This window comes from Gymnoscopelus microlampas (genome assembly GCF_963454915.1).
Source record: "Gymnoscopelus microlampas genome assembly, chromosome: 3".
NCBI classification, from domain to species: Eukaryota; Metazoa; Chordata; class Actinopteri; order Myctophiformes; family Myctophidae; genus Gymnoscopelus; species Gymnoscopelus microlampas.
Window position 1 is genome coordinate 12,524,258 of NC_139940.1, and position 13,794 is coordinate 12,538,051.

The 13,794-nt window shown below is 44.1% G+C and overlaps 1 protein-coding gene across 2 annotated transcripts in view; it reads right to left on the minus strand.

Annotated features, from left to right (window-relative positions):
• atp1a3b (ATPase Na+/K+ transporting subunit alpha 3b) overlaps window positions 1-13,794 on the minus strand; it is a 30,307-nt gene that overhangs the window by 8,131 nt on the left and 8,382 nt on the right. The window contains exons 3-10 of one of the 2 annotated variants that reach the window (XM_084053678.1): window positions 6,420-6,533; window positions 5,458-5,517; window positions 4,251-4,454; window positions 3,437-3,550; window positions 2,057-2,191; window positions 1,564-1,681; window positions 598-866; window positions 167-365 (exon numbers count right to left, since the gene is read on the minus strand). In XM_084053678.1, the coding sequence (XP_083909804.1) occupies window positions 167-365; window positions 598-866; window positions 1,564-1,681; window positions 2,057-2,191; window positions 3,437-3,550; window positions 4,251-4,454; window positions 5,458-5,517; window positions 6,420-6,533 (1,213 nt within the window). The remainder of the gene's footprint in view (window positions 1-166; window positions 366-597; window positions 867-1,563; window positions 1,682-2,056; window positions 2,192-3,436; window positions 3,551-4,250; window positions 4,455-5,457; window positions 5,518-6,419; window positions 6,534-13,794) is intronic. The other variant, XM_084053679.1, reaches the window with a different exon arrangement.

Below are 13,794 nucleotides of genomic sequence, written 5' to 3' on the forward strand. Positions count from 1 at the left end.
GAGCAATATTATTTTAATGGGGTCGCTGAAATTCTCTTGGGGATGGGGGGGGGGGGGAATAGTAGATCTATAAGCAGATCTAGCTCACAATGTGTCTGCATGTTTTGCACGGCAGGGGAGGCTCTGTCCCCAGGCTACAGGCCTCAACCTTTTGAGCTCCACTCACCAGACTGGTCCTCTGTGGTGTCAGCCTCATGGATCTGGTTGTCGAACCACATGTGGGCCACGGTCATTCTGTTCTGGGTCAGGGTGCCGGTCTTGTCGGAGCAGATGGTGGAGGTGGAACCCAGGGTCTCGACGGCCTCCAGATTCTTCACCAGGCAGTTCTTCTTGGCCATACGCTTGGCGGTCAGGGTCAGACACACCTGGAGCACAGGGGGAACACACTCAGCACCAATGGAATCACTTTGCTTGCACACATGGACACATAATTAGACACTAAAGAAAGTCTTGCCCAAATATGGAGGGACTGTAGGACGGTGGCTCTTACAAAATGTGAGAAATATTCACAAAATGTAAAAATAAATACTATAACAAATAATCACGTGGATCGAGAGATCCGCATGATTCAATGTTTTTATTATCTCTCCTACTCACAGTGACAGTAGCCAGGAGCCCCTCGGGCACGTTGGCCACAATGATACCGATGAGGAAGATGCAGGCCTCCAGCCAGGTGTAGCCGAGGAACAGGGCCAGGATGAAGAAGGTGATACCCAGGAAGCAGGCCACGCCCGTGATGATGTGAATGAAGTGCTCGATCTCCTTGGCGATGGGGGTCTTGCCGGACTCGAGGCCGGAGGTCAGGGTGGCGATGCGGCCCATCACGGTGCGGTCTCCGGTGCAGATAACGATGCCACGTGCTGTGCCTGAGGGCATTGGAATGAGACAAGGCAGGGAGCGTTGAGGACTTTGCTGTGTGGTCTATTTTTTCTTCCTATTCTATATGTCAGTGTTTCTCAAACTTTTTCATGTCAAGGACCCCCAAATTGACACTTATTAGCCCTTGGACTCCCATTTGAAAAGATAAGCCAGGGACCCCCATAAGAGAAGATTCTCACGGCTCTAGCCGTGAATGTTTTCATTTCAAGGACCCCCAGTTTGACATGCATTAGGCTACGGACCCCTATTTAATGGCATTTCTATCCCTGGGACCCCAATTTATATTGTAAAAGCATTGTTAATTTAACTCTGAGAGTGTACAAATTTGTACACTCTCAGAGTTACAGACCCATAAGGGTCCATTTGGTTCCTATCCATCATTTAGCTGGGGACCCCCTGGAACCCCCTCAAGTACCCCTGGGGGTCCCCGGACCCCACTTTGAGAAACAATGCTATAAGTGACCGTGGTTGTGTTTATTTACCAAATTCGCATGGTGACAACTTTGCTCTAACTTCATACTCGTACTCCATGGTATGGAGTAAGAACTTCACACCTCGTAGCATGAAGTAAGAACAAAATGGCCAGCAGTGTGTTCCCGTGATTTATTCATTGCCACGCCCGCAGTGACCTAACATTTTAAACCATACTTATTCTACGGAGACACACTTTAGTGGTCAGCATACCTTCCACACAGTTGGTAGAGAAGAAAGCGACGTTGCGGGTCTCCAGAGGGTTGTCATGGGTACAGTCAGGTGACCTATTCTGGGGTTCTGATTCACCTGTCAATGAGGAGTTATCCACCTATTGGGATGAGGCAAAAGAATAACGTCAGTGTGTCTACATTTGTGCAGTGGTGGAAAAAGTACTCAAATTCTTTACTTAAAGTAAAAGTACCAATACTGCAATATAGAAATACTCTGTTACAAGTAAAAATCCAGAATTAAAAATGTCCTTGAGTAAAAGTACAATATGCAGTGGAGTAGAAGTAAAAGTATTGGAAATTGGAAATACTCAAGTAAAGTACAAATACTTCAAAATGGTACTTAAGTACTGTACTTAAGTAAATGTACTTAGCTACTTTCCACCACTGCATTTGTGTGCATAATATTACCTCTTATAAACTACTAAATGTGCATCATGTGTGACTGCGTGTATTGTGTGCATGTGTAGGCCCACCTTGCAGCCGTGAGCAGAGACCACCCTGATGTCAGCAGGGATCCTGTCTCCTCCCTTCACCTCAATCATGTCTCCAGCCACAACCTCCTCGGCGTTGATCTGTACCTTCTCCCCCTCGCGGATCACCAACGCTTGCTGCAGTGAGACAGGGAGCAGTGGTCAAAAGTGCAACCTACGCATAGCATACACACGCATATGTATTGAGTCTGCTTCTGTTTATGTGAATGAATAGGTTACAGTCATTACTCATTACGGGTCCAGTTGGACACTGAGGGTCCTATCTTGTCCCTTATGCCTAATCTTTTTTTTTTTTAGGATTTTACTGTGTAGTAAACAAGTCTTGTAGTTTCGTAGAACACTTTGGACTACTCTGGCAGACAATATACAGAAGGACTAAATGCACTTGTCAAATTCAATTATCAAAATGATGTATTGCCAAACAGGATTTGTAGTAAAAGGGTGTAATAGAAAAATAAAGGTATTAGGATAAATAATTGTGGTGTGGATGATGGCTGATTTAAGCATCACACCTGGTCAGGTAGATGGCACAAACACGTTTATTGTGGAGAGGGCAAGATGGTACAAGCCAGAGCAGATATGACTGCGTTGTCATGACAGATGGTCTGTCTTGAGAGTGCATGTGGAAAGCTAAAGCCCGATTTATACTTCGTCAAAAAGGGGCACGGTGGCGCAATCGGTAGCGCTGTCGCCTCACAGCTAGAAGGTCCTGGGTTCGATTCCCGCCAGGGACGCTGTGGGCGCTGGGGGCGTGTCTTCTCCTCCGCGTCATCAGCGCCCATACCCAGGGTGGGGTTGGCGAAAGGGCCTACTCTGTGTGGAGTTTGCATGTTCTCCCCGTGTCTCCTAGGGTAGTTAATACCCTCACAAAAACATGTAGTAATCCTGGTCACTATACCGCCTCCCCCATGACAGCCGGGGCGCCTGATGGAGGGGAAGGGAACTGGTTGGAATAACGTGTTCCTTCCACGCGCTACGTCCAACCAGGGAAACTCCCCCCTGTCAGGTGACAAGAAGGTCAGTTGGCTCTCATGCACTGAAGGAAGCATGAGCTCGGCCCTGGCCTCCCTGGCTGTGGGGGACTGGTGTAGTGCTGGTGTAGGGCTGGTGTAGCGCCCAGGATCACTTAGGAAATTGGCACCGGGTGAAAAAAATGGGTTACAAAAATCGCGGGATAAAAATTATAAATAAAAAAAAAAAAAAATAGAAGACCTACGAGCTCACAATCACAACACGTCACATCTGCAACGCACTGTTGTGAGCTTGTAAGGTCTTCTATTTTCGGCACGCAACGGGGCATAAATTAGCCTTCATTTGAAGGCACAGTTGCACATGCATGGGTTCAGAATGAGACGTGTATACCTGAGGCACCATGTTCTTGAAAGACTCCATGATTTTGGAGCTTTTGGCCTCCTGGAAGTATGAGAAGCACCCGGTGACGACGACGACACATGTGAGCACAATACCTAGATACAACTGCAGAGAGAGGGGGGGGGAGAGAGAGAGAGAGAGAGAGAGAGAGAGAGAGAGATACACCCAAAGTGAGTTTGAAAACAAGACCAACGTAAAGAAAACTCCCATACCTACTAGGAGAAATACAACAATGTGCGAACACAGCAGCAAGATTTGTGAACTGTCGCGATGTGTGTGTTATTTTGCGTGTGTGTGTGTGTGTGTGTGTGTGTGTGTGTGTGTGTGTGTGTATTGATGATGATATTGCCTGCCTGAGGTGTTAGTGATGTTTGAGATATAAGTGTGACTGATGCGTTAATGAGGCGCAGATGGGCCAGCTGTGCATATGTGTATGTGTGTGTGTGTGTGTGTGTGTGTGTGTGTGTGTGTGTGTGTGTGTGTGTGTGTGTGTGTGTGTGTGTGTGTGTGTGTGTGTGTGTGTGTGTGTGTGTGTGGGGCATAGTAATGTCTGCGTGTGTGTGTCTGATTACATTAGCAAATGTGCATTATGTGGTTATCTTTAAGAGCCTGGGATGGTGTGCGTACATATTTAAATAAATAGATAGCTAATCATTTGGGCTGCCTGGGAATTAGCATGGTGAAGCTTTCAACCAGTGTAGATACTGAATTATAAGTATGTGTTGTCCAACTGAACAACAGTATATCAACTGGTATAAGGAAAAAATGTGTGTGTGCATGTGCGTGTTTTAACGTGTCCTCTCACATTGTCTCCTGCAGGTTCGTCCTCAGTAGCAGCCTGGATGGCGTAAGCCAGGAAGCAGAGGATGGCGCCAGTCCACAGCAGCATGGAGAAACCACCAAATAGCTGGCGACAGAACTTGACCCACTCAGGGGTTGTGGGGGGTGGGGTGAGAGCGTTGGGGCCGTCCCTGATCAAAAACTCTGCTGCCTTCGCCGCGGTCAGACCCTGGAACGGACGTAAAGGAGCAGACATGTTTAACCCATTGAGACCTGAAGCCGATGTCTCCTAAATCTCAACAGTTTTCTGAAAAACGTATGTTTCTATATCAGTGGTGCTCAATCTTTTTCATGTCAAGGACCCCCAAAATTATATGTATTTGGCCGCGGACCCCCATCAAAATATTTTGTTCCAGGGACCCCCCAGAAGCAAAGATTTGAGTTAAAAATGTTTGCTTTAAAAATATATTAGGTTCAAAGATTTGCACACATTTTCATGATTTTTCAAAAATAGCAGATATACAAGCTCGTAGCGCGGCACTCGGTGCCGCGCTATGAGCTTGTAGATCTGCTATTTTTGAATAGCCTAAAGTGTAAAATAATACTTTTTAGCTCAAATCTAAAAATGACACAGTTCCAGGTATTAATGGGTTAAGACTTTTCTGCCTTTATTGAATAGTACTGTGGAGAATGGTTCTCGTGTACACTCTCAGAGTTACAGACACACCTACAGACACACAGTTGCAGAAACACCTAAATGAAACACACTCACAATTGATGTTAATTGAGTTTACCTGTCAAAATGTCTGTGAAAGGCGCCCGTTGCTATTGTACTGTGTACAGAGTGTGACTGTGGGCAAGTGTAATACCATCCTTTAAAAGTATCATACTACCATCTAGTGGCCAGTTACTGGAACAGTACATACAGGTATATAGTATACACAAGGCCCTATCTTGCGTGCTGCCTTACCGCTTACACCTAAACTTTTTGGCCATTTTTTACTATTTTAAAAATAGTTCATATAGACAATCTACAAGCTCACAACGTGTCAATGTAGATCGGCTAGTTGTACTATTTTAAAATGTTTTTAAAAATAGTAAAATATGGCTAATAAGTTTAGGGATAAGGGGTAAGGCGGTGCGCAAGATAGGGCTCACAGTATATACTCTAGTCTAGCATATATTATGGACATAAGTGAACAGAACACCATGACGTGACAAACGAAACTCACCTGGACAATGTCAGTGTTGAATTTCCTGCATACTTCTTCTATAGACATCTTGTGTTCCGTCTAAAGGAAGAAGGAGACAGAGATGGTTAGTGATCTCTATAGGTGTTTAGTGCAGTGTCATTTTAAACAGCATACGTTGTTACTCTTATGTTTTTGTACTATTGCCTTTGTGTTTATACAGTAACAACAACTTGTTACTGTATACACACAAAGGCAATAGTACAAAAACATAGTCAAGACTAGCTTCATTTAAGGCTTAAAATGTGAGTTATAAAATAGTAATATACAGCATACATTCATGGACTATAGAGTTGAATTACACACAGTGTAATTCTAAGTTGACTACACGCATGCATATCACCTGAGCGGTGAGGGGCTGCCTGTCTCGCTCAAGGACACTTCGGCAGGAATGTGGGATCGAACTGACGACCCTCCGATTACAGGTCGCCCCTGTTACCACCTACAGTCATTATTTTGTCCTGTATCGGGGAAGATTTTCCCTCTCTCCACCACATTCTCTCATTTGGTGCCTATTCACTTTCAACTGATATTCTGGGTGAAGTGAAATGCTTCTCATGCAAACCATTTTTTTGTTATTGAGAACATAATGTGAATAATGTGTAATGTAATGAATCAATTATGAGTCATTACAGTAAGAATTATCTGTAATAAGGTTAATAAAATATTGTCATTATTATTGTTGTTATTTTGTGTGTGTGTGTGTGTGTGTGTGTGTGTGTGTGTGTGTGTGTGTGTGTGTGTGTGTGTGTGTGTGTGTGTGTGTGTGTGTGTATATATATATATATATATATATATATATAGTAGTGTTGAAGTTGTATCAGCAGCATTAGAAGTATAATAGCTGTAGTGTGCATGTAGCAGATTAAATTGACAGTGAATTGGCACCAAACCCATCTTTTAGCACCAATAAGAGATAACAAAGACAAACTTGCTGTACTTACAATGGGCACTTCCTTCTTCAGTTCGTCCATGTCCTTCTTCTCATTCTTCTTCTTCTTTGGGGAGCGGTCTTTGTCCTGTGTGGTGGCAACGCGGTAACTGTCTGACCGCCCATACTATAGACATACACACATGTTTGACAAATGCCTGGGGACTAAGGGACTAGGGATCCTCACTGCTCATGGGACATGAAAATTAAGCCTTTCGTTCCAAAACGTTGTGTTCCGTAATGGGAAACATCTGCTAACCATCAGTACGGTAGTTCAAAACCTGACGTTGAAAAGCAATGTTCTACGTTCAAATGCATAACAAATTGGTTGTTTTACAAATGTTTCATAACACTGGCCTAACATGTGCTTTACATACTTACCAGCTATGATTATGCATAAGCAAATATTTTTTTTCCAATCAGCGAATGCATATGCTATTTTGGAACGAAACACTTAACATGTCTGCTCTTTGAACTCATTTGGACGGCTTCATTGTCCTGCTTGCTGCTATTTGGCCTTTTTACCACTATAGAGAAGAAGCCTTTTAACTTCATGTCCTTGACAGATTTCTCTCTCAATGTACAGTGAATAATCTGGTTCCCGTCTGAAGTGGCCCTGCTGGGAGTGACTTAGAAAAAGAGTTAAAGAAAGGCATTGCATTTGATGCACAGGTGCAAAGAAATGCTATACAATCATCGATGAGCATAATGGAAATTCAATTAGCCCCGGTCTCATAATGACTCAACCATCTGTGCTCTGTGCTGTCTGTCTGTCTAAACTCTATTTGATCTACAGTTACATAAAATGATTCTCGCTCTGATGTTCACAACACACACACCGATGGACACATCAAAACCTAATCAAAACCTGTCACAACTTATCATGTCTTTCACATCAGCCATGTATGCTGCCAACATAAAGGACCAGAGTGAGAGAGAGAGAGACGCTGAGAGTATTGAGTCATCAAAGACTTGTAATTAGATTCTAGCCTGTTCTATTCCACTAAAGCAGATCCATCAGTGAGACTTTGATGTGGAGAGAGTATATGCGCTGCATGTGTGTAACAATTAAGGGCTTAAAACAGATGCACTAACACACATACACAAATATATGCATGCATGCACACTTGTCCCTTGAAATGTTGCCTGTCACTCCCTGACGCTTTCTCCCTATTTCCTGTCTCTCTACACTGCGGACTATCAATAAAGGCAGACAAAGTTCAAGCAATATCTTTAAAAAATCAAATCATTCAGGATTCAGCTGATTTTGTCAAAAACTAGAAAAGAGAGTGTGTCTATAAATACGATTCTCCAGCTCTGCACATTCTAACTTCTCTGTCTCTATGGCTGTAACTCTATCTCTGTGTCCGGAAAGAAAGCAGCCTGTGTGCTCCTGCTCCCGATCAATACAAAAGTCCTCTGATCAGAGGTCAGAGTTGACAAAAGAGAGGAGCCACAATGTCTCCCAGGGAGACCCTGCGCAGTGACGGCGGTCCCTGTGGACGGGCCCTTCGTTGACACGAGCTGGTCATCGAGGAAATTGGCCCATGTGGCTGGATCAATGCGGTTGATAGATATATATTAGAATGAGGGTTTGGAGTGCAAGGGGTTAAGGGTGCACTGAAGCCATAATTGATGACAGCAGCACTAGCATGGTCCACAATGACACAGAAGATAGGTATTTGTCACCAGAACAGAGACACAAATGTCAATGGCCGTACAAGTGATTATCAATAGCCACGGTATGTGTGTTAATTCAGGGATTAAGGGGGATAGCATGTGACAGGGAGTCAAAGGTCCGGGGGAAAGGTTAAGATTGCATTGAGGACTGTAAGAATGTATTCCTTTGCAGCAGAAAACACCTGTTCTGACAACACCACCCTCTGGTGGTAAAATCAAGTCATTATATTTTGACATCACCGCCATGTTGAGCCCTGAATTTTGTTTGCTTTTCTCATACATTTTCTCACTAATAATAATGAATATGACCCTTAACTGAACCCTATTTCCTTCTGTTGTTAAATCAGTATGTTTACTCAACAGTATGTTTACTCGGTTGAGTACAATGATAAAGTGATCTAATGTAGGTTCTTTTGTTCCTAAAAAGTCCCAACCCCACTAATCTACAGTATGTATGTATCCAGATGGTAGGCAGTTGATAGGATTAAACAGCTCCTAGTGCCGGCTGTTAGCACAAGCACCCACATCCACACACCAAAACACACACACACTCGAACCTTGGCACATACTTCCTGCGGTTGACAATCAACGTGTCACTGCGTATACCACTGAAAGTATAAGTGAGAGTCTTGCACTGTTAAATCTCTTGTGAAATCTCAAATTGCGATATCTGACTCTGGAATTTTTACCCGCCAAATAAAAAGACTGGTCCTCCCGGATGTTTTTCAGGTGCAGACATGATGTGGGCATGCCTATAGGGACCAAAGCCATCAATGAAAGGCAAACGCCTTCTTCACACACTTTGGGATAGAATATGTGGGCGATAGTAAATAGGAGCAGACGCCGTGTTAAGTATAAAAGGTGCAAACTGCAGCAAGACCAGACAGGCAAGGCAGGCCAAAGGCAGAACAGAGGTGGTGATAAAAACAATACAATGGAAAAGTACTGCTGCTTACAAGGCCCTGGCTATGCGTGTGTGCGTGCGTTTGTGTGCGTTTGTGTGTGTGTGTGTGTGTGTGTGTGTGTGTGTGTACATCTCAGTGTGTGTGCACCTTTTTGCCCGAGTCAGTGTGTCTTTCTGCATGTCTTATCCCCACCTACTATACAGGTTTGATTGAGTCAATGAATGACGTCTCTATATCTCTGTCTAGCCGTGGAGAATACACAATGCGGGGACATAATCAGATCCTAATCGCCGGCTAATCAAACACTGTAGTCTAACAGAGGGGCAGAGTGGCAGGTGGGCTGGCCTGGTTGACATACAGAGGTGTAGGGTTACTGTGTGGGGGTCAATACGCATCTAGACAGGCATTGTTAGCCCCCCACACAACACACCTGCGTACATATGGAACATCAATGTGTACACACAGATGAACACAGAGATGCACACATTTTTGGACTATAGTAAACCATCGAATGATGTTTTAACTTAAAAGTTGACCGGATTCCCAGGAGTTCTATATTGGGCCTCCTCACCATTTTCACGCTACACTAAATATCTTCAAATCGTCAAATGTTAGCCCCAGAATAGGGATGCTAGCTGGGTTGGAGTGGTTAAATTTTGTTTTGATGATATACAGCAGTATGGCATTACGTTCTTTATATTTTTGCCATTTTTCCCCCCATTTTTGTCAAGCATGACAAATGAAAGGCAAGTAGGAAGTTGGGGACAAATGCCACCAACGTTGCAAAAATAATGGGAGGTTTGGTGAGAAGAAGAGACGGACATAAATGGATGGAGAGAGACAAAGACAGGCGGGATGACACAGATGGAAAGAGAGAGCACAGTGGGAGGTGAGAGGGACGGATAGACGGAGGGAGGGAGAGAAGCAGATGGGGGGAGAGAGAGAGACGGATAGGTGGAGATAAAGAGAGGAGGTGTTGTCACTCCTCTGTCACACTTCTAATTAGATATTGACCAGCGCTCTTCATCTGTTGGCTGTGTGTCACTGTTTGACCTACTGTGACCCCACTCTAATAGATTGCACAACCATGTTTAGGGTGGGTGTCCGTGCATATGTGTGTGCGTGTGCGTGTATGTGTGTGAGTGTGCGTGTGTATGAGTGTCATGTGTCTGTGAATGCTTCCTCTTACACTGACATATTACACTCTCTGAGAGACCTGTGTGAGTCTTTAAGTGTGTGTGTGTGCGTGCATGCGTGCGTTAGTGATCAAGTAAGCCCCTCCCACCGAGAAAGGAGGAGGCGGTACTCACTATTTACATTGTCTACAGCATGCAAAGAGTGCATGTGCTTTGTGTAAGAGAGAGAGAGAGAGAGAGTGAGTCCATGTGTTTGTGAGCATGTGTGCCCGATACTGGCACTCAATCATTAATGACGGGTTAGCATCTCCTTGCCCGACCTACGCACGCACTACACACACACACACACACACACACACACACACACACACACACACACACACACACACACACACACACACACACACACACACACACACACACACACACACACACACACACACACACACACACACACACACACACACACACACACACAGCTTACCCAACAAGACATGTCTTGATGGCAGTTGTCTTGGTTACAAGGCAAAACGCAGTCACAGGTAGTCTTTCAGCTGACTGTCTGTCTTTAAGTTCGTCTATGTGTTTATGTTGTCTCTACAACCCTTGTTAAACAAATATCTCAATAGAGATATAGTAATAATATAGTATGTATACACTAAATGCTTTGAGCAAAAGTGTGTGTGTATGTAGTATGTAGTATGTGTTTATATATTTGCAGGCACATTGCACCACTTGTGTGCATGCCTACCAGGTCGAAGCCTGCCGGAAATAACAGATGTGCAAACTTACTACGCAATCGCACCGCGAAGCATTGTGAGATTGTAGATCTGCTATTTTTGTAATTAATTAAACATACAGTCATGTGTCCCTCTCCGCTCCAAGGCGAGGGAAACACAGTCAGGAGTCTGGAATTACACACGCTATGTCTGTCTCTCTCACACACACACTGACTTGACACTGCCTTCCTCTCAGTGACTGACACGCCCAGAACCTGGAGATTCACCAGCTGTAAGGGTCTGTGTGGGTCCATTTGGGGGATTTGACCACTTAATCCCTATACTTGGTTGACCGGAGTCCCTCAGGGCTCTGTTTTCGCTCTACACTAAATATCTTCGCTGAAAATAGCAGATGGACAAGCTCACAAGCTTGTCCATCTGCTATTTTCTGCGAAGGTTTTCCCCAGAATACGGATGCTGGGATTTAGGTGGTTTAATGTGTGTGAATAACATAATGTCATCATTCATAGTACAGTAGATACTACTATACTAATCCAATTTCCCTGCTAGACTAAATAAAATGCGTCTTGTTTCGATCGTAAAACCTACATATAGTCCTTACAGATTCTGTTAGTCTGTCTGGACCAGCCAAGTAACTCTTAGCAATTTGTCCCCTGACAGCTGATAAGTGTGTTTGGAGGTCAGGTAACCATGGCGACTGGTATTCCCATCTGCATGGAGACGGAAGCTCACTGTCAGTGTGGCCATGGTGCTGGAGTCTATGTCCCCCTGATCTGATCTGATCTGAGAACAGCAATAATTAATGTACTTGTAAGGAGACACTGTAGTCACTGCTGTGAAGCGGTGTGTGCGTGTGCGTGTGCGTGCGTGTGCGTGTGCGTGTGCGTGTGCGTGTGTGTGTGTGTGTGTGTGTGTGTGTGTGTGTGTGTGTGTTAGAAAACAGATAGTTCCTCATATCGGGGCCACATAAGGCTCTTCTCATCGGCTGAGCAGAGGTGAGTCATTGTGTTGGCTTCAGTCTGTCTGCGCAACATCTACACGCATTGCGACAGGGAGGGAGAGGGAGAGAGAGGTGTGTGTGTGGGGGGGGGGGGGGGGGTGGAGAGAGACAGAGACATAGATACATTTAGGTGGACGAAGAGAGAGACAGACAACTGGTGGAGGAGAGACAGAGACAAAAACATTAGTGAGAGACACAGACAAAGGGGGACAGGCAGAGTAGGCGTTTGCTGAGTAAAAGATAAGAGATAAGAGACAAATGAAAGCAATGTTTTCGGTATCGAAGAGATAAAGTGAATTCCTCCTCCCCTAATGTTAGAGCGTCTCAAACCTTGCCTGTGTTTAAATCACGTTTGAAAACTCACTTGCACTTGTACTTAGCCTTGACATACTTGGCTTTCGATGATTCAGACTGAGAGTTGCTGTTTCCGTTAGACAATGTGTCTATGTGTTGCACCCTCTATGTGTTTTTCCCCCCTGTCTATTTTTGCTAATTTTGATATCAAAATGAGCAAAAATAAAGAAACACAAATATTATTTATGATTTATTACATTGATTATTTCGATTAACTGTTATATTAACAATATAGAAATGTTAATTAAAAGAGTAAACTAAACTCTCTATCAGGTATGTAACATCAGGTGTTTTCAAGTTGATTGGGATTTTAGTTTTAACATAATGCTGAGATCAGCTTCAACCAACCAAGTAGTAATTGATGATTTTCTCTGTTGGCAATTAAAATGATATTTGCTCTATATATATCGGTAAGATAGTGCCATACAATAGGGGTGCATGTGCCTCTTAGGAGCTGCACCAGCAGATCCGAGAACAGCGCGTTAGGGACAACAGGCCTGGGCTTGCCCAGTGAACGGTGGGCCTACACTATGTGGGCACGAGGTGTGGCATCTGCCCTGCCTTTCCCCTCTGATCGCACGCACAGGGGAAACACCAAGCATCATGGGGTATGGAAGGAGGTAGTCACACACACACACACACAGACACAGACACAGACACACACACACACACACACACACACACACACACACACACACACACACACACACACACACACACACACACACACACACACACAGATGCAGAAAGAGAGAAGTGAGAGCATTGATTGACAGATCAGTTTCTTCACATATGGAACCGCAACAAGGAAGTAGTTTTGGAAACGCCAACCGCCACTATACACTTCCTTCACCTACCCGAACTCCATCTTTTCCGGGTATTTCGCTCAGGTGGGCGTGGTTTTGACTTTTGAGGTTAGGTTAAGCCATGTTTCTGTGAGGTTAGGGTTAGGTTTAGGCATAGTTTTTTGTGAGGTTAAAAGGTTAGAGTTTAGGCATATAACCACAGAAGGAACACAAAAGAAAGAGGCCCAGGGTCACAGCTACATGTATGTATACACTGGATATGAGTCAATACTTACACATGCCTAATGGTTAAAGCACTTCCTATGAGTCACTGTCATGGTATTTTCATATGACTAAGTGGACACGTGCTTGCATTCTAAAATTTCCACAGTTCCAAGTCTTAATGGCATTTGACTTGAAGAATACAGTACATCACTGTACTGTATGGCAATGTCATGCTCCTTTCAGTGCCGTATGACCCACAATTAAGAGTTCATTAAACCCAAGTCTGTGATCTATAACTTGCAAAATGTAGAATATATAATATATTCATCAATCCTTTTAATATGAGGAGCTGGACGCATTACCGTGAATGAGCGAAAAGTTGGTTGGTTGCAGCCACATACATGTCTGTGTCTGTGACTCTGTGTAATGTCTAGTCTCTATGCAAAGGAGGGATTTACTTTGATTGTAATTCAGGTGGTCATGCCTGATTTATGCTTAGTTGCACGCCGGTGTCTCGCTCAGAAAGTAGCTGATCTACAGCTCACGACATGCAATGCGATATG